This window comes from Pleuronectes platessa, chromosome 8 (genome assembly GCF_947347685.1).
Source record: "Pleuronectes platessa chromosome 8, fPlePla1.1, whole genome shotgun sequence".
Taxonomy (NCBI): domain Eukaryota; kingdom Metazoa; phylum Chordata; class Actinopteri; order Pleuronectiformes; family Pleuronectidae; genus Pleuronectes; species Pleuronectes platessa.
In genome coordinates, this window is record NC_070633.1 from 9,251,998 (window position 1) to 9,274,253 (window position 22,256).

The 22,256-nt window shown below is 41.6% G+C and overlaps 1 protein-coding gene across 1 annotated transcript in view; it reads left to right on the plus strand.

Annotated features, from left to right (window-relative positions):
* Positions 1–15,731, plus strand: part of pigg (phosphatidylinositol glycan anchor biosynthesis class G) — a 68,805-nt gene extending 53,074 nt beyond the window's left edge. The window contains exons 12-13 of the mRNA XM_053428846.1: positions 4,882–5,045; positions 10,959–15,731. Coding sequence (XP_053284821.1) covers positions 4,882–5,045; positions 10,959–11,181 — 387 coding nt within the window. The 3' untranslated portion in view covers positions 11,182–15,731. The remainder of the gene's footprint in view (positions 1–4,881; positions 5,046–10,958) is intronic.
* Positions 15,732–22,256: the final 6,525 nt, after the last annotated feature.

The window sequence follows — 22,256 nt, forward strand, 5'->3', positions numbered from 1 at the left end:
GAACTACCTAAAATGACAAAACCTGGTCCCTGTCCCATACAATAACGTGGATGACAGGGGGTAAATACCTGTACTGCAGTCAGGCACCAGGTGGCGATCGACACACTTTGCTTTCACCTTTGGGGAGCGGTCATGTCGTCCGTCTTACAGTCTATGAGTTAATGACACAGTCTATGAGATTCAACATAGTAGTGTTTAAGTCTCCAGTTAGAGTAGTTCAACATCTAGCTCTGTTAAAACAATGTAATAAAGCTTTTGGCAGCTGAATATTCAGCTAATCTGCCACTTTTTTGTGGTTAACTTGAGAAAGGCCTTTGACTGAGGTTGAGCTGAGCTGCTCAATTGCCAAACGTGTAGACTGTAATTTTGCAGCTTCCATATGTCAACGTGCAAGGCTTTGTGTTGAGTTTCTGTCAACATCTTAAAAGTAACGTGAGACCCATCATTATTCTGATATGGTCATCATATCTCTGGCCGAACAACAGCTGTTTTTGTAAAGGCATTTGTTGGTTCCTTTAAAACAGAATTCTGGGTGCTTTAGTTATCGGTGGTTTTGCTCTTTGACAGTAAGATAAAATATTTATTAATCCTGTTATATCACTTAACTTTCTCTCTACACATTTAGCTCAGTTAAAGCAGAAGAACTGCCCCAGCAAATCCATAACACATGTCTTGTTACTAGAAAAAATATATAAACAGTTTACAAAAGTGCATGATGCCGACACCAGAAAAAATGGCAGAGGTGGGAAGTTGTGGCTCATAGAACCAAACTTGCTGAGGCTCACATCGTCAAAAGTAAGTTCAGAGAGCAACACACCCTGAGTAAGTTTCTGATTGTAAGAGACGTCTCCTTTAGAGCTGGCACACGGAGTGCGGCACCATTTAGTAAAACTATCACCACTGATAAAGGAAAGTGTAATAGGACCTGCTTTGGGCAGAGGAAGTGTTTGTGTTTAAATTAAATTACTCAGCAGCTGGACTACTTGTTTACCGGGGAAGTGTTATGGGGTTATGGGCTGTGACTGCTCCTCATAGGCCATTTGATTTAACCTCTACCCAATGCAGATGTTTGGTTAGCAGCTGTGTTCGGTTGTCAACACTGAACTTCCACATCCCTAACATTTTAACAACCCTCATCACCTTTGGTTCATTTATACTGTGATGGGCTCGGGAATAGACTGCCACCAGACAATTTTGCCCAGGCATGTAATCACAGACCTTTGAGTAATAACGTTCTCAACGAAGCTTTAACCATAATGGATCTGTAAAGCTGCGACAGCGTGTATGTGATTTAGATTTACTGCTCTGAAACAAAAACTGCTGTTACACATCACATTTAGCAGTTACAGTAGATCCCAGACCTCTGGGCTGCAAATCAATCATGATTCAAGATGTTAGCATAACAATTATGACAATAATAATTATAATAGTGTGTATTATACTTTTCATAAAACCGGTGTACAAAGTGCTTCACAGTCATAACAACTGAAAACTTGTACTGTAACAAATTATTACAGGAGACAATGAATGAAACATCTCAATCAAATTCCTTTTATAAAAATCCACCTTGTAAAGCATTTTAAAAGAGGACACTGAGGTAACTAGTCTGATTGACCTAGGCAGGTTATTCCAGTGTTGTGGAGCCCTTACAGTAAAAGCCCTACCACCCTCTGTAACAAGGCTTGTCCTGGGTAACAAGAGTCACAGCCACTTAGCAGATCTACGGCTGTGGTCAGAACTGGTATTAACATCCATCCTGAGAGATCTGATCACAAGCAGACAATGCTAAGTATGAGTGTTCACACACATTAACATCCATCCTGAATGCAAATAATCCTGACTCATTTATGTTGAGTTTACAGATATGTCCGATGTCACTGTTTGTGTTAGTATGTGTGCGTGTGTTGCCATTAGAGAGAGGTAGAGAGAGAGAGGTAGAGAGAGAGAGAGAGCTGCGTGTAGCTGCTGCCGAGGGGGACTTGACCAATTCAAGGAGAATGTCAATCATTATGTGTTGGTCAGTGTTGATATTGTAACCGAGAAGAGTGAAAATACATTTGGTTCATTTTGAAACTGTAGCAGGTCCAGGAAGCATTTGCGTTGAGTGCGTTCAGACCTGAACTTAGTGCTGACAACTTGTCATCAAGCCAGATGTTAATACCAGGTCTGAGTGCAGCCCAAGTGAAAGGGAGGATGAGTTCTGCTTTGTTGGACGGCACAATGCCATTCAGTGATTAAAGAACAAAGGACAAACTTCAAAAATCAATTCTAAAAACCATGGGTGACCAGTGAAATGAGGCGAGAAGGGGCGTCATGTGCTCATACTTTTGACTCCTTGTAAGAACACCATAGCTGCTGGGTTTTTAGTAAGTTGGTGGTGGTAGATTGATTACTGGGGGACCCCTGTGAATAATGAGTTGCAGTAATCCAGATGACTGGAGACAATAGCATGAGATGAGGGTTTGTGCATTATTGAATGAACAGAATGATCTGATGTGGACAGTATTGCTGATTTGACTGATATCAGGCTTGGTGGTAGTGATGACATGTCTTGATTTTAATAGTGTAGAGTCTCATAAATATCTGCAGAAAGCTGTTGGATTTAGCCGCTTGTTTGTGTCAGTCATGTTGGAGTGATGGACATGTCCGGATTTGCTGCAGTGGAATTTCTGAGGATTTATCTCCATTCCAAAACCAGATGGTCTGTGAAGCAGCAAGAAGGTGTTTATTCTTCAGATATGATACACTTTTTGCAAAAGAGCTTATGCGTCACCTGATGTGTATGAATTCAACCAAGCAACCTCCTGTAAAAACTATGAATCATGGACTGTTTTAGAGCTGAGAAAGGAAAAGGGGATCTCTCATTTGATCATCTGTTCTCATCAGTTCTACAGTTATTTCTGTTTTGCACATATAGCCAATCGCAAAGCTTGAATTCAATGAATGGAGGTAGCGGGAGTGCGCGCGTTCACGCATGAATGTCACTGTCACATGCTTCAGAGTGACAGAGAAAGAGAAGTGATGGACAAGTTATTGTGTGTGAGAGAGGACTGATATGTCTGTCACTTCCAGGTACATGCAAAAAGGCATCTGAAACTATGAGGTCTGTCTGTCAGTGTGGACAGTAATACTGTATGGACAATAGTTGGAGCTTGGACGCTGCAAATAGTACTGCAAATAGTACTGCATGCAGCAATTTAATGCACTTAGAGCCCCAAGTTAGAGATTTGTTATGATCTAGAAGATGATCAATAGGAAACACTGTATATAAAAGGTTTGAAGTTATCATCCTCACACAAGGTACAGACGTCAGTACTTAGACTTTCCCCAAACAGAGGTGTGTCTGGAGTCATCTCATATCCATGCTTCTTCTCCGCGTGGTGTGCACTTCAGCAAAGAGCTCTCATCGACCATCCTCGCTCTCTTACCATTGTTATGACGATCAATTCTGTCTGGAAATTCAAACATAAAACATCTTATGCTCTCTTGCTTCATCACGAGTGATGTATTGGTCGACGATGTCTTCAGCAAATAGAAAACATGCATATGTAGCCATCCACCTGCTCACTGATATTCACTGGGTGTTTGTTTTAGATGGAGCCAGCTGTTAATGCTCTCGTCCTGTGCGATCACAGACGGCGTGTGCACAGAAGGGAATTAAACGATCACATGTTCTATTGCTGCTGGTGGATCGTCGTCGCATTCAAATGTAACAAGAAAGGCATCCTTGATCTCTGCTGATTCCCAGAGACGCTTTTTTTTTTCCTGGTGTGTGTTCATGCATAGGGCGGAACTTAAATGTAACAGCCTAGCAATCAGAAGGAATTTTAAAGGTAATTATCACTTGTTATGCAGACAGAAATTGAATTTGTCAAGTAAAACACTTACAAAGTGAAATGCTAATGAGACATCTTGAGCTTAATCGGAAAAGATCAGAATGTGCCACCCAGAAATCAGATTAGGCTCCTGAGCAGCTCGAGTTTGAACACAAATGACTTTGACTGAGTATTCTCTGAACTTTGGGACTAGACTCGAATAAATACATAAAGGTTTTTATCATAAATCATAGATAAGGGAATATTGCTTAGACAATGGATCTGTACTCTTAAAAAAAATAAAATAAACATAAGTACAAGTAAGATGACTTATGTCATGCATCCTAAGACAGGCCTTGTTTCACATAAATTACAACAAAAACAAAAAGTCTACAACCAAACAACACAGTAAATACATGTACACACTAATTGCTTCACACAGTATGAATAAGTTGCTGCGGTGCAATAAATACTATCACTCCCAGGTTAAGTTAAATATTTCATATTAGCAAATTTTTTGCATAATGCTATTACATTTAAATCACAGTTTGTTTTCCTTGTGTGAATATATGCTACACTTATAGCACCATATACACTTTATATTGTGGCTCAAAATCGTGATTGTACTGCACTGAAAACACTTTCCCAAGATAAAGAAATTAAGAAAAGGAAAAAGGGTTGGTGCAGTATAATATCTTGAGTGTACTTCAGGCATATTTAACTTTTTTGTTAGTTAAATGAGTCATAAATATGCTTGGTATTAAGAAAACCAACATATGGTGAATAAACATATGCACACAAACATGACCTGAGTGACTCTCTGAGTTCAGCTGCAGATAGAAGGCTGTGGGCACTGCTCTGGTCTGGAAAACACAAACAACCGAGCTGCTGGGAAGTTGCCAGAAGCTCAAAGTAATGATGATGAGGCAAAGGAGCAGGCGTCAGAGCTCTGAAATGCTTACAAAGCTTCACCCACAGATCTTTGTGTACTCTTTTGTCGGAACACTGGGTGAGTTATCCACGCGCCCCTGGCGATGCTAAATAAAAATGTATTTTGCTTCTGCAGGGCAATTCCAACAACATTGGCACCGTCGACATTTCAGTCGGATTCATCGGACTGGAAAGTTACGTGGAGGCACCTGCCATCATCTTGACGGCCCTCAACACTTATGCGGGGCCCGTGCTCTGGGCATGTCACCTGGTCTGCTACCTCAGCTCAGCGAGAGGCCGGTAAGTCACCCTGACGCAGTTTGTACCCTGCTGGCACGTCTGCACTTTCCAGAAAGAATACAATGAGAAACTAGTGTCTTTTGTTGTTGTTGTTTAAATAGCTAAAAGTATTGGAGAAAGTGAGTTAGTAACTAATACATAAACTTAAAGTCATGAAAAGGCTTCTCTCACCTTAAACTGTAGAAGTTTAACTTTCCTTCTTTTCAAGGCAGCCATTACACTCACAGTTCAATTTTAGGAAAACATTATTGTAATAATAAGTGGGATTTTAAAGCAGCTGTCACGTGTTAAGCACTCTCTGGTATAGGATGAGATGTAATATAGTCGTAAGGCTCTCACTGCTGCAAGTTTACCTTTCTCACCCTTTCACAAAAAAAATTCTAGATCTTATCTCTTCCAGGATTTTCAAAATGTTTAACAATTCTGCTCCTAAAGGAAATTTTACCAGGGTTCATTAAAATGATTTGAGTAGTTTTTGCTGAGATTGTTATCCTGATAAACGACAGACAGAAATGAAACATAACCTCATTGGCAGAAGTAATAATACAACAAGCGGATGGATGGATGGATGAAAAATGGATGAATAAAAACCCATTCGGAACATTATGGTTAGAAATACTTCCTTTTATTGTACTCTAAACCATCGATGGCATCTCATCCACAGCATCATCACTGCTAAGGGACTCCGGAGTGTTTCTTAAATCTTTAAAAAAAATATATATACTTTTTCATTCTGAATTCTCTCTGCGGGGACAGTGCAGGTGCTGCTATATATATTCTGTTAATTGGTTCACTCATGGCAGCAGGGTGATTTGGCTTGCACGGTATCAAAGATGCATGTAAACAGCTTAACCTGCGTAACACCTCAACTGGAGGGAAGCCAGGCGCTGGGCTGCTGTGTGTTTGTGTGAATGCAGCCAATAAATGCAGCTCCCCCTCAGCATGAGGCCCCTGCACAGTGCCGAGTGATGAGCTCTGTGTCTTGCCACCAACGGCCCTGCAGACAGAACCTAAACCAGAATCCTCCTTTAATGTAGATAAAGTGTGGTATTTGTATTTTACCTGCCGCCGTTGTTAAAATGCCAGTGACAGTAATTCAGGGATATAAATATAACATCTATCTGCAACCTTGTGATTTAAAGTCCCTACAATTCCTTAGCACCCAGGCCCCGGAGAAATGTTTCAATGCATGATTTAGATTCTTAATAATTTCCGATCCCATATTTGAATATAATATGTTTGACTTTTCCGCAGCCCAGACAGTCTCTGATTAAAAAGCTCTACTCATCTTAAAACGTTTGCATTGCCAGAGGCAGAGCCTGGGGATGACAAAGTTGATCCATTAATACATCCAACATTTGTGTCCAAGTGGCTCCCCTCTGATGACTCGCAGAGAAATGTGAGGGGGACTTTGAAAGTCGGAGAGAACTTCTCAATGATGTTGGGGACAAAGACACAGAAACCTGTATCGATGTCCATAAAGTTTTCTCTGACAATACCCCCTAACAATTCCACTTTAGCATAGAAGTAATAAACTTTATTCTCCATGTTGATTATAATGGCCTCCATCATCTTCAGTAAGACTCTTTTAAGGTGGGGTCAGCGATTTCATGACTATCACCGTTGATATTTAAACTCAAGACCAAAACAACTACACCTCTATCTTCACTGCTCCTTCAGAATCTCCACCCCATTCATTCATTCTCGGTCATTGCCAAGGTGAACCACTGATCTCCTCAAGTTGGAATTAGTCCCCATGCCAGTATCCTATCCTTCAATAGTAGAAGAAGAGGAATGATGACATTCTCTCGTTCAGGATGTAACATATGACATTTCTACACGTTTTACTTATGAATCGCTTTAAGAAAGAGGATTAGCATACAGGTAGCATATACTGTTCATGACCCCTGCTGCCCTGTGCACGAGCATGAATATCTTTGTTGCTGATTGGCTGGAACAGTGCTGTTCTGTTGGATTGTCCAGTTTTCTTTAGCTGTTTTCAGACATGAACTCTGGAGAACGTCTGCAATGTGGCTTTTCCCAGAGTTTTCCTTTCACTTATGAACAACACAGCAGGAGGTTCTGCGCTCAGATGCATTCACAACAGCACTGATACCTCTGGAGCGTTCAGGTGAGGGGTGGTGCACCAGGCAGAGGCAGGAAGTAAAGTATTAATTCCGCTGCAAAGATCACTGGTTTTTGGTTCAAAGCACATCGACACTGGCGTCAGCCCTCATAACCAAGAGCTCTCAAATCTTCGTCTGTGTCTTATATGTGTGTGTCACCACTGTCTTCTCATATCGCCATTCGGAAATTATCCAGAGTTTTTACTTTGTGGCTGAAAGAAGAAACTCGTCTCTTACTCTCACATCTGTGTTCTCACATGTGGCCCCTCTGGAGAAAGTCAGGAGATTTTCCGGAGTTCAGTGTACGACTGAAAGCAGCTTTTGTTTCCCAAATACAGACACAGAGCTTTGTATTTAAACCAGATTATTTCCAGCCCACACATAGAACACACGAATAGCGGACCATGAGGAGATATTAGCAGAATTTAACAAAAAGTGCATTCGATTAAAATCACTTACCCCACCTCTAAGAGTAAATATTTCACAAATTCATAGTACAGCCACAGTGGCAAGGGAGAATGATTTACAGTAACCAGGCACTAAATAACAGCACCTATCTGTTGTGTATTTCATACATATAAATCCATGCCCCCCTACTAGAAAACTGAACTCAGACGCAGCACAATGTGAACCTGAGGTCCAAAAACAACAATGTAAGCAGGTGGTAAATCGCATTTAGAGTGACAGCACGATTGATCCGCCCACAAACAGCTGCTAATGGGAGGGGATGCTGGTCCCTGCGCTGCCTCACTACACTCACTGTGGTTTTACCCTCCGTAACCCAATCACCAGCATGTTGTTCATTCTGCCCCAGAGTTTGATATCATTTAACCTACGATACCCTTCACACATTACACATTAAATCCAGCATGTGAACGTTATATTCTGCACTACAGGACCATCTTGCATTGCTAGCATCAATCACAGTGGGGTGCGTCTCACGGAAGCCCCCATTGTAATATGGACATATGAGGCTAAAAAAAGTCTCATCCAGAGACACAGAGAGACGGTCGCTCATTTAAGATTCACTCTGCACCGTCAGCAGCTCGGCCACAAGGAAAATGCTGGAAATGGGCTTTGATCAATAGCTTTTCCACGGGTTTCCCTTGACACCGTCTTAGTCCACTTAAAGCCGTACTAGGGTTTGAAGTCAATGTTTTCATTGTGTTATTGTTCCACATAATCACTGAGGAGCTTCAAGGATGGCTAATCAGAGGAGACTCATCTCTACTTTACTATTTTCATTTAAGTCACATACACTGGCTCAAATACAAGCAGCAGAAATCATATAAAGGTCAAACTATTTCCACATTTTTCTTGATTTCCAAGACACTGAATTGGCTCTTTGTTGAGAGGTGAAAAAGCACAAGGGGAGATGGTGACGGGCTGTTGATCTTTAGTGCTGCTTTCTACAGTAAGGTGTTGGTTTACTGACATATGATATATTGCAGGAGGACAGTCACTAGATGCATCGTTTATCCTTCATTTTTTCACTGTCTAACGTTTAGAACAACCAGACCACAACTTCTATCTCATCCTTTCACCTTCTTTCTCCTTCTTTCTACATCCTGGTCATTTTGTTTTAAGAATTTAACTTTTCCAACCACCGCCTCGCTGTAAATGACATCAAGCTAAAGTAGTGCTAAGCTTCTTTATCACCTCATTCATTTATAATTTGTAACCGCAAATTAGACACAAAGTCAAAGATGAGGCTCATCTCCTCCACCGAGAGACGGATGAAGTCTCTGGCAGGATTTTACAGACTGTTTAACGTACCTGAGAGGCTGCACATGAATGTTTCAGCAGCTCTTTGAGGTCAGACACAGAAATAAACTTAAGCTGTGTTAAAAACAGCAGCACTGTGGACGTAGCCATTAGCTGGAGGGCTTAACGTTTATGGAAATTCACTGGGTTTAATGGGATTCAGGGGTTTTTGCTTATTTTTGCCGATTTTTGTACTCACAGATTTACAAATGAAACCAGACATATAATAAAAGTTATAGTTAATATCAAACTTGTCTGTTGGGAAGTTGTGGTTCATCTTTGACCTGTTGTTCTTACTTTATTCATGTGTGATAACAGCGTTATTAGAGCGGTTTGTCGACCATCGTTTTTGCTTCAAGTTAAAGTTATGTTTATGTAAGTGGAGCAGGTCACTGAACGTGTAGCCACAGCGGCTCAGGCCTCCGTATGAGGGGAGCCAGCGTAACATGGGCTAGCAGCTCTTGTACGGACGCTTAAGGCCAATTTATGCTTCTCCGTTTTGACGGACACGGACAGATAGGACCGCCTTCTTTGCCTTGGAACCTCCTCTCCGAGCTCCACGGAGAGCTCTTCGTGCAGCTCAGATTTTTCTAACTACACGTCGGCATGGCGGAGAGCCTACGGATAGCCATTGGCTGTGATTGGTCCGCTAACGACAGTATTTCGGAATGACATCATTTCCGGACCTCAAACTTCATTTCCTATATCACAATAAACCCAAACACAACTACGACTCTAGGATTAATGTGACAAGTGTGTTAAGCCAGCGGAGTTGTCCGGCTGACGGTGGCTGGTTAGAGCCCTGACGGCATGTGTGTATGGTCACATACGGTTATAACGAACTTTCATAACGCCGCTAGCATCATAGCCACCATGCTAACTGCGGTCGTAACTGTGAAAAAACATGCGGTCACGACTTTAATTCCACGGCTATCATGAGACTGTTTCTCAAACACCGTCAGGTTAGAAGCAAACACTTGGTAGTAGCTAGTATCGGGTGTCCCTGCTGACTGTGTGTGGAAGCTGTGGGGGAAGCTAGCTGCCTCCGTATAGCTTCAAGCTGTTGAATTATCAACGCCGTTCGGAAACAAGACCGGGGAACCGCTGCGCTAAGAAACGATAACATCAGCTGGGTGTCACTTTATTTTATTTGGTTGCCATCGTAGACTGTGTGTGAGGAGCCGGGAGCAGGTAAATAATGAACGTGGACTTCTTCTGAGAACTCATGAGGTAGGCTTCTCTAAGCTTGTCTTCCGTTGCGCCACCTACTGTTCTGGCGCCCAATTGTTTTCAGCAACGGAGAAATATAAATCAAAAAGTGTCCGTCCGATCCGTCCGTCCTTCCGTAGCGGACTCGGAGAAGTATAAATTGGCCTTTAGGCCTTATTTTGCACTGGATTACAAACTACTGAGATCAAACAAACACTTTATTTTCTTACTCTTGTCACAGATGAAGATCTGAAGGTTTTATCTTTTCATTTAATAATATAGTCGCATTTTCATTACTGGCCCTTTGGTTGAATTTCCACCTCCAATCTGGACTCTCTCCCACGTCTCCTACCTTATCAGTGTGTCTTCTCTTGAAGTTCCTCCCCCTCAGCTGGGACTCTGCCTGTTTGAAATGAACAAAATTGCTTGTGTAGCGGCGTGTGTTTGATTTTAAATCTCCTGATTTCCTCGCTGCATCCATCCTCATATCATGCAGGTTTAAAGTTATTTACTTCTTCAGAATGTGCCAGCAATCCATAATATTGTGTGAAGGTAATAGGATCAGACTCTTCTCCCGGGTACAGGTAAAATATTCCGAATGTGTCATCAAAAAACAATTGGCACCTTTAGTGACTCAACATCCTCAAGGATCATTTAGAAACAATCAATTGACTCAGGATGACCTTTGCACACATAGAAACTTTTCTGTGTTGCTCTACAGGAAGTGTTCCTATTATTCACAGCACAGAGATGTGCCTGCTTTGCCTCCTGCTGGTCCTTCCTCCTCACTGATGCCTCTTCTTCTTCTCTGCAGGACCCCGGTTTCAGTCGGTCACGGCTGCTACTGCTTGGCGCTGCTGAGGTCTGTGCCGGCTGCAGCCTACATTGTGCTGGTGACCGTTCTGCGCTACCATCTCTTCATATGGAGTGTCTTTTCGCCCAAATTACTGTACGAGTCCATGCACCTGCTGCTGACTGCAGGGATCTGTCTCTTCTTCAACACGATGGAGCAGAGCCAGAGCGCCGGTACGTCATAGGCAGAACGGCTGATCTTCCACTGAGGGAACCTCTGGAGTCGAAGGGTCAGATACAGTCTCTTGATTATGTGTGTAAGAACCGCTAATAAAGACTGATGCACACTGGAGCATGCTTATCCTCACTCTGTAGTGTACTCGTCTGTTCACAGTATGTGAGCAGATGCCTCTGAAACAGTCCATCATCCGGACTCTGTACGTCTGCTTTGCAAAAATACTTTGAGAATGCTCTTACAGTGCACTTATGAGCGGTCTATTTAATATTTAATACTTTCCAAGGAGAAAAATGTTTGTGGACGAATAAAAGGGGAATCGTGTAAATAAGCTTTTTTGAAGTAGTATAACTTTTTTCATACATAAAGGGTGTGACCTCAGGGACTGGTGTACAGTGAGTAGTAGTGATGCAGAGTTTAATGTTTTGACTCCATGGGTTCAACATCAGTGCAGAAGCTTGTGTGTTTATGTTGAACAGAGTGTGAACATGATCTGAACTCTGCTGAACAATTGTTGTATAGATCATCAAACAGGGAGAGCAGAAGTGTTGATAACATGGTAAATGGACTGTTTATACAACACTACTCCTGTCTTGTGGACCTCTCTAAACCCTTTTACAGTTCACGTTCACCCATTCATGCACACACTCAAACAGAGCTCCTACATGCATCATATCTTACACGTATTCCTACACACTGTCAGCCCAGCCGTCAGGAGCAATTTCTGGGGTTTGGTATCTTGCCCAAGGACAAAATGAAATGTGGACTAGAAGAGCCGGAGTTCAATCCACCGACCCTCCGGTTAGAGGACGACCTGCTCTACCCCCTGAGCCACAGCTGTCCAATAACTAAATTAATGATGGCTGAATTCCATTTAGCTGCTTCAGTTTCAGGGTCATAGTTTTACTGTCACGTCTATGACATTACAGCCGTTGTTAATGTTCACACCTTTGATTTTCATAAACGTGAGCGTGTGTGCTGTGGACTTTTGGCCTTTTGACTGATCGTAGAGGACTATGTTGTCAGTAGAGTGAGGGGGATGTCGGTCAAACACAGACTGTACCTGCCCACACAGTTAAAGGATGATGTAAAGGCTGTTGTCTGAGATATTTTCACATCAAATGCGTAGTTACAACTCAGACTTGTTGTTCAAAGTCTAAGAAAATGGCTGGACTATAAAGAAAAGGCATAAAATTGCCAATATTGGTAATCTCATGCCAATGTCCCATCGGCCTTCTGGGTCAAATCTTCAGTTCTCTGACACTGTTTCCCGTCCATCCAGTTTCTGTTATCACACAAAACACTGTGACACTTTTTAAAGGTGTGTTCGGTCAAGTCGACATTTTGACTTATCTCTATCAACAGCTATCTGCTTATGAATGCAGATAAATTAAAAATCAGATAGCCGATGCATTTCGGTCAATGAGCTCCGTCTCCTTTGCTCTCGTCGTGGACTGTTCACCTGCGAGCAACAAAAGTCTGCTCAAGCATAATCGATCAAACTAGAAGGATTCCAACCCCAAATCCTCGCCCACAGATTCTGCATGTTCACATCTAGAATCTGTTTATTGAAATGTATCTCATGCTAACCTAAATTTATTCAAAACACAATTTCCAACTAAATGATCTGTCTCCAATATAGTCATCAGTTCTCTGGACATTTCCAGATTCTTAAACCTTAAAAGGTACCAGGTGAAAAGGAAATATTATATTTGTACTATTATAAACTGCAGCACGTGTTGTACAGTTCTAATTCCAATCTCAGTCAGTAGCAATATTATTTTCTTGGCAAACATTTCTACACATGATAGTAATAATAAAGTCGAGGCCCATTAAGAAGACCTGACACACTTTTCCTGACACGCAGCCGGTTTTATTTCAGTGTAGCTCAATGAGGATTTAGCTGTGGGGATGTCAGGCACAGAATCCGTGTAACGCAGCATGTAGGACACACTTAATGAAATTGGCATGAATACCCAGTTAACATGGTGGTGTCAGTTCTTTGCCATAAATATATTCAATGTATATTTTTCTCTCAATCTACTGAGGTAGTTTAAATTCACAAACACTGAGCTCGCAGTTACCCACAGCCATCATTCATCTGCACCACAGCTTCAAGAAGATGTGGGAAAGTGAAGTGCACTTTCCTTCTGTTTTCGTATTTATTGAGTCCCCACATTGTTGTGGAGGAGATAGAGTTTCAAAACAAAAGAACAGCTAAAATGATTCTAGCTGGATGACCTCAAGGTTTTGCTAAAGGCACACAATTTCCTTTTTTTAATTTGCTCCCGTATATACATTATAACTTTCATTGTGCAAGTCATATAACTTCCAGAGTCTGGCACTGCACTGCAGAGTTATGCACTTCTCCAACTTCTACTCAATCCATTCCTTCAATATCACTGAGAAAACTACCAAAGTAAAGTTGGAAAGTTGGCGATCGTCCAAAGTAATAAGAGATTGGAGCCAGAACAGCAAACAGTGTGCTGCTGTCCAAGTACTTATGGAGCTCACTGTATTATATCAGACTGCTGGGACGTGAAATTTTGGTCTGATCAAACTTCATTGACCGTCATTGACCCTCGGTTTCTGTATCATCATCATGTTGGTTTTGTGTCAGGGTGTGGCCATCTCCCACATGCAGGACCACAGAGCTAAGACTTCCTCTGTAGCCGTCATGTTGTCAGGCTGCCGGTGTCTGTGATGTCACTGAACAGCTGTGACGACTTCAAAGCTCCTTCCTCATCATTACCTGGCCGTCCTTGGCTCTGAGATTTGTCCAGAAAACAGGTTTAAAGATATAGTGTTAAAGCCACAGTGAGGAACTTTTCACCTCCAGGCAGTGAAGTGAATCGTAAGTTCCCACCCACAAAACCTTGTCACTCACCTTGATGAGCTGTCTGCCTTGAAACGGCAACTCGCCCAAGGCTAAGATCACGGACGTTCCCTCAAGTCGCCATGGGCGTCGGAGACGCAGATGGCAAAACTGAGGAAAGGGGGAAAACAGAGCAGTGCTGGTGCTTGTTGTGTTATTGAATAGCGTTTGTGCTTCGAGACGAGTCCGACTGTTTATTTTACTGCCATCGAAGTTGTTGCTGTGTGTCACCTTGACAGGGACAGGGAGCCGCAACGCTGACTACACCCAGAGAGAATGGAATTTAAATGTCCTGAACAACATTGAAAAGTTAGACAAACAAGAGGATTTACATTTGAATAGACCGACAGACATTCACTGCGTATGGATCACAGCGTGGTTACTGGTTTGCATCAGAGGCAGGACACGTTTAGCTTTCAGGTTTTCAGACTCAACATCATGTTACTCCTTTTCTGAACCGGTAGCACACTGTCACAGCACACAGGCTTCAAACAAAGGCTGATGGGAATAGTTGATGAAGCAGATAATAATCTACATCACTCATGAGGATTGTTTCCTCAGTGATCAGTATGCTTCATATCACTTTGCCTGTCCTACAACATCACAGTGTCTCAGTAGCAAAGAAGAGTTTGACATTTTCCAGGAAACCAGAGAGGCTTCAGGAAGTAGATGTGCCCTGTCAGGAAATAGTCAAGGGCAGACAAATATCATTATATAGTTTATAACAGTAATAATATGTAATATTATCAGATTGGTTATCTGGTGACTTTTTTTTTTTCATTCATTTCCATTTTCCATCATAAACAATCCAGAAATACTCAAAAGATATTGTGTAAATATAGAACCTCATGAAATGGCTATAGATTGAGCCAGTGGAGAGTTTTATTGACCCTAAAACTGTTTTTAAATTTGGGTTGGTTCTTTTTCCAAAACCTCCTCTGCGTCCTCTGTGAAACTCGTCGTCACCGGTGCAAGACCAAGCCTCAGAACCGCTTCTCACAAATCTGATGGGACTGCTCTTTTTGTGTGGAATCATTCCTCTGTATCCAAATAGCCAACAGCCCATGAAATGGATCGGAATAATTGTAGTGTCCACATGCTTGAAAGTTTCCTAGCATGTGTTACTAATACAGTTGTACATCACAGGATGAGAGGACTGGTGTCTAATTACTCTCCCAATGTTTTAACATCCTTACATCATATGAGACAATCGTCTTCAGATCACTTTGGTTGCATTAGATTCTGTGTCACTTCTATCAGACCTTACCCAACCCTGCTTCTTGTCAAACCAAACTTTAAAACAACCTGTAGGAGTTTACCTAGTCTTGATTTCATTGTTTTTGCAGCAAGGATAAAACTGTTCTAATTTCTGTTTCTGTTGATGGCCACAATGTTTGGATTTACCTGATCACATCCGTTTTGTTTTGTTTGTAATATATTTGAACTGTACAATGTGTTTGTATTGAGTCTCTTTCTGTGATTCTTTTTGCCGTATGTGCTGAACCTTTTTTTTTTCTTCCGATTTTCTGTATTTCACTGTGCTGGGTTTTCTTTTGGTTCCTGAGTTTTCGTTACGAAGCTCTGCAACTGAAAATATGTGAAAGATGACAAATACCAAAATGATTTTTTAGTCACTTTTGCAATATTGGTTTCTAATGATGAAATAAATGATTTACTCTATTGTATCATTTTGATTGTGTAACTTTTATTTGGCTGTAAGAAACTACAAGACCCTTAAAGGTCATGTATGATATTCACTAGCACCAGATGTCACACCTGCACCTGCACTTGCACCTGCACCTCGTAACAAAAATAAACACCTTGTCACACCTTCAAACACACAAGGTGTTGTCTATACAAATAGTGTTGACTGGGAGTTAGTGAAGCCATGTGAAAGTTGCCCCTAAATACACAACCAGAAACGTCTTCCTGTGTACAGAGGAGCCAACACATGAACAAATATCCAACCAGCTGCAGTGCAGACTGATAACATGGATCCATAGCCTCTCATCTGCAGGTTGGTTTTCCTGTCAGCGTCTGAGCCTTCATTTTTATAAGCTTCCATCAGGTGTGTTTTTTAAAACTTATTTCAGTATGTGCTCACTCTTGCTGCTCCAAGCACAACAACAGCATCAGCATCAACTGTGCTGTGTGTAGCCGATATCTATTTCCAATGCAATAGAAAGCGTTGACTGCAACCTTAATGTTTAAAATCTCTTACATAGAACCTTTAAACTGTCTTTCAGCTGCGTGCAGGCTGGTTGAGACCATGTGTCTGCAGGCTCAACCTGCTCTGGAGGATGGGTCACATATGATACACTTTCACTGGAGTTTCTCCTTCCAAACTTTCTTACTTACTTTAATAAATCTGGACAAGAAACCATCTGTGCAAGTGCACCTTGCATATCTCCACGTACAGTGTTGTGGTAGGAGGATGATAATTTAGTAATCAGTCCTCTATCTGTTATCCACCCACCAAATCATTATTTTATGGCTTCAGGAGCTGGACTTCACTGCCATCATTAGAGGAACGACACGTTTCTTGCTGTGCTCACTTCTGAGTGGGAGTCTCTCTAAAAACCTTCCTAAGTGATGATGCGCTGAAGATCTATTATTGCCTTGAAATCAGAAACATTGCAGACAAAAAGCTGAATTGTTTAAAGCCAAACACTTTGAAGTTGCTATATCAATATTCTGCATTTATAAGTGGATTCCATGACTCTGTGTATTGTTTGCTGAGTCACACGCAGTTATGAACCTCCAGAGAATAATCACCTGACACTGCAGCTCCACAGAGCATAGTCTTTGTTTTGGTTTCAACAGTTTGTGTCAGTTCAGTAACTCTGCTCATCAGCCTCATGTCCAGCTGCAGCAGGCAGCTGTTTTGTGTTTAAAAACCATTGTGTACTATGGGTTTGGCTCTGAACAACAGACAACAACTAGCTGGTAAACATTTAGCAAACCAAAGAGCCAGATATTCCCTCCAGAGTTGGTAGAAATCAGAACTGAGCTTAGAGGAGAGCAAATATTGGACTAACATCCGCCAGGAGTCCAGAATCACGACTCCAGATGAATGATAATGTTGCTGTGTATCTGCTGGCAGTGTAAACTGTTGGCTGACAGGTTTGTCACATCCGTTTAAAATAACAATTCTGCTTGTTTGTCATGTCCTCAAGTGGCCAGAAACATCCCTTCAAGCAGGTTTAAGTGAGACTAAATGATTAGAATAATTCCAGATCCCTATTGAAAATGGATAAATGGGACAGAATATATTTTTATGCAAATAAAAACAAAGTGTGTGACATTTAACTTCCTTCCTTTGCAGTGCGATGTCTCTGTGAATCACGTTGTTGTGTTTCTGTGCGTGTGAAAGGGCATAAATCATGTTGTCATAAATCAGTTAGCGTTCCGCGCCTCCTCAGCTTGGACAATATGCCGCTGGAATACATATCTGACGCTCTGTGATTTGAGTGCTGCTGCTCATCTCTCATGTGAAGTCAGGACTAACCAGCCTGGCCGTTCCAGCAGAAAATACAGAACTAATTACAGAAGCCGAGCAGCTGGAGAGCCAAATTGAAGTTGTGCCTCTGAGTTGGAGCTTTCCCTGTGAAAGCGACCTTAACTGGGCTCCGGCGCTCCACTCTTTTACTGCTCCAGGAGTTGTCTGCTAAGTGGCAGATGGCGGCGAGCCAAAGAGGTTATTGCAAATTTAGAGCTGGCTCCCTCTGAAAACACCATCCACTGCAGGAGCTGGTGATTGACGCACACCTCGCTCTGTGGCTGCAGAAGCTGCCAGGGTTCCCCTTCTCCCTCCGCTGCATCGCTGCCACACTTCTCTCTCTTCCGAGCTACTGAGAGGAATCCGCGGGATCACTAAAATTCGACTCTTGTTAAGACGCCTGGAGGGAAACGCTTGCTGTTTGCATTAAATTACTACTGGCTTGATTTACAGAACGACGGAGAAACTGCTTGTTGACCCTCCATGAAGCAGATTGGACCATCAGCCTCGAGATCCTTTCATTGATAATTGCATCAGATCAGACGTGAGCAGATTTGACTGTGTCCAAGTCGTGATTCTGACCTAGAAAAACCTTTGAGTATTTCCCCTGCACTTTAAATGTCAGGATGTGCTGAGAAGACTTTCTTGGAATTATATAATCACTCCATATTCTGAATAATATAGCAGTGGCACTGCTGGAGAAGCTGTAGGTGAGAAATGGGGTGCTAAGAAATCCCATGAACAATATAATTAGCAGGATGAAGAAACGGATGAACAAAGTATCCAGGAGTTAGTAAGATGCTTTGCTGGCAAATGGAGCTCATTAGGTGGCAGATAAAGGGAACAAAGACATCTGGGATAGAGAGTTTGGTTTATATCTGAGTATAGGAAGATAATGAAAAAGCAACAGTGAGGAAAAGCACTCATTAAGTATTAATTCAGCAGGCTGCCTTGTGAGATGAAGTTACTCTAATCCACGAATCCAGTTACAGGTCGGTGCTGGAGGAAGCTTAGTTGTTAAAGCGATGACAAGGAAACCATTAGCAGGTCAAACGATTAGTCGATCTGATAATTGATCAGTTAATAACAAAAGTAAAAATCTCATTACCCCATAATCAGAGCAGTCATATGCTGCAGCTTGACAAAGACGGACTAAGTGAGTGTTCCCCAAAAGCGAAGCCAAAGCATTTGGATCAGCGCCTGGTGGCTGGCTGCAGTATTTGGTAAGTATAAGTTTTGACATGTGAAATCTAAACAGAAGCTCTGGTGTTGTCAGGATGCTGCAGCGCTGCATCACCTGCCGTCTGAATCCATCTGCTGCGAAAAAAGCTCTTCAATTGTCATTCCACAGATTTTCGTTGCAGGGAGAAAGAGAAGAAGAAATGGCTGCAGTTGATCAGGGAAGTTACTATTCTTGGGAAACTTCTTAGACGTGAGTGTTTTTTGTCGATCAAGCCAACGTTCCCTGGTGAATGAGAGTTACTGCCATCAAGAACAGTTTGATTTGAATAGAATGAATTTAGGCCCATTCTTACCCTGTTTGTTGCCTCACTCAAAACAGACGTGATGTTAAATGAATTCACAGGTTCTTCCATCGTTGTTTGCTGGCAGCCTGAAAGTTTGGACCTGGATACGGATATTACATCACACTTTACCAGCTCCTCCATGTTAGTGGATGGGTCGTAGTTTACTTTCAAAGAGACTGACTCTTCGCTCCATCTCCCGATCGCTAACACTCGATAGTGGAAGGAGGTGGAGAAGATAAGAGAGAAGATTCTCTGAGCTGCATAAGACCCAGCTCTGTGTACGGACTCAGACCAAAAAGGCTCTAGGAATACAAGTGACGTTAAATTAATTCAAACTACTTCTTATGAGCTGAATCTAAAGAAAAGGTTTCTCATTACCTGCAAATAAGGTGAACACACAGTTAACGGGACTGCAGCTTGTGTCTATGTGGGCGAATGTCTGTAACATGTCTTGAGTTTACATTGCATTCAATAGTGATGAAGGATCTAAACAGGAAGTTTCAAATTCTTCAAAGACATTATATCAAAGGAAACTAGCTTTTGAGAAATTGGCACAGGCTAATGGTTTGGACACTCACACATACAGTAGGTAATGAACCACATTTGGTCAGGGAGAAACCCGGTGTTGGCTTTTAAAAGCCACTGGAGTTTTTCCAGGCTCAACTTTCCCTGGCAGCCGCACACAGACAAATGGATATGTGTCTAATGAAAGGCTTTTAGGGGGTATTGATTTTTTTTTTTTTTTTTTTCGGACAAGTATGCAGATGGAAAATAATAATGTAATGTAATATCTATGTGTGGGTTAGCCTGTGTGTCTCTCAGCAGTACAATGAGTATAAATCTGTGAGGGCGCAGCTACACAAAGCGGTACAACAAGGTTCAAAAGGTTAGTACGCACGTTAATGAGCTGATCGTCAAACCACGTCTCAAAGTAGGATCCAACGACCGTGTTTGATCTCACTTCCTTGCCTCGGGGGCCCGTGGCCGCTCCTGTCCACGTACATCACTCATCCAAATATCTGCAGTGTAATCACTTGTGCAGAAACCCTCTCTTTATTATTCCTCTGACTGGGGGAGGAACTTTGAGATGCAAGTCAGCGCTTTTTTTTTACCTTGTGTGACCGGAGCTGGAGGCTGTCATTACACTAATGCAGCACTGTGATCCAACAAAGGATCTGCCACCAGGTAGGAGGGGGAAAAGGGAACAGCTCTTGACCGCACTGAACACAGATCTTAAGATAATAGAGTGACCTACATCACAACCTCATAGGTCTTGTTTAAATGTGCAATTACTCATCATTACACCTCGGAAGCAGCAGGATGTGTCGTGTGGCAGAAAAGACACCGTGAGCTGCTTCAAAGTCAGAGCTAATTCATTAATGGAGGTAATCACTTACAGATACACACTGTTGATGGCTCCTTAAACACAGTTTTCATGCTGAATTAGTGATTTGTGAAAGAGATTAATAATACATGCCATTTATCATGACACGAGTTGAAATCATCACGTGTTTAAACAGAAGGTTACTGGGTCAAATACCGTCTAAGCCCGGCTCTCATGCAGCAGCTGAGCATCAGTGGAGGGCAGCGGCTGCACCAGGCTCTCACCGTGAACGTGTAAAAACAGCCTCCGGGCTCCGGGGACACACACTCAGTTTCCAGTTAACAGGCAGGTGACATTTTGTTAATGACCACACCACAGAGATGCATTTGTCATGACGGACAGCGGATTAAAAACTGCTCCCACGGTGATGACTATCACACAGTTTGTAAGAGTGAATGAATTTAGTCATTTTAGGATTACATCTGATGGAGATGATATTTAAACACATGTACACTGTGTACACGGGAAAAAAAAAGCAGGGATGTTTAGGTAGCTGATATTTCTAAGTGTGTGTAATTTGGTGCAGATTCCACATATAAATCCTGATCTGGTGGATTTAAATGGAGTTTCATGAGGAGACTGTGGGGCCTGGGCAGAGCTAAGTGCTCTACTGAGTGCTCTTCTATTTTCTCATGTTGTTGTTTTGACTTGAAAAAGTGGAATTGTATTTGTAATTTAGTGGAGAAACGATCATTACTCCAAGAACAGAAATCAGTGTTTGTTATTATCCACACACAAGTAACCTCTTACAGCTGCCATGTGCCAAAGTCTAAGACAATACAATGAAAGACAGAAGTTTATTTCTGATGATCTGTTTAGTCTCAGTGTGACTATTGGTATCATCACTTTCTGTGGAAGCAGAGTTTACAGTTTAAGTTGTTGCCTAGTTAGCTTCATCCAAATAAGCAGATGACTTTATGGATTGGAAGTTAAATATTTATCTAGCTAGCTTACTAACAATCCCAGCTGCGGAAGATTTGTTCAGACTTTTTTTTGAATGAGCTTTAAATAACTAAAACTACCTTTTAAAAATGTTATCAGCATTAAACAGCAGCAAAGAAACAAAGCAAAATGTACTAATCAAAATTTGCCAACATTGTGATGTAATAGTATCAAGCCTAGATGTATTACAAATAAATACGTCAACCCCTGTGTTACTATTTACCATTTCATGTTTATTGGTTTTAGTGTCACTTTACTGTTGTGGTTGGCCAAGGGGAAGCTAATTTTAATAGTTTAATAGTTTTATTCTATAATAATGATCATATTATTATTAGTTATTTAATACGTTTTTTTTTGCATTATGTGTATATGTTTATTACATGTTACTTCTTGGTAACGTGTAACTATAGTTGTCTAATCCATTAATGCCTTGTCTTCACTACTTTTCCCAAAATTTTTAAGAAAAGATCTTGACTTTGCAAATTCCATCCGGACGAGAAAACATTTTGGAATGTAAAGTACTGCTGTTTACTTAAGTGCAATTTGTTAGAAAACTGTGTTGTTGTTTCAGATCGATGAGTTCAATGACCCCGGCTAGCAGGATGGTAGTGATAACAGTGATAAATATTTGGTTTTGATGTGGTCAGCTGATTTTAAAGGGATTCTAATAGAAGCATGAACAGACTCAGTCTTAAATAAATCGAAGTTTTCAAACTAAAACTGGAGGAAAATCTGCTCAGTCATTTCTCTATGTTGTCAACTGAATAATAATATCGTGGCAATAATTATCCCAAGAAAATTGTGAATCTGCATGATTGTGTCTATAAGCAACAATCGAAATTGTATTTATACAGAGTTT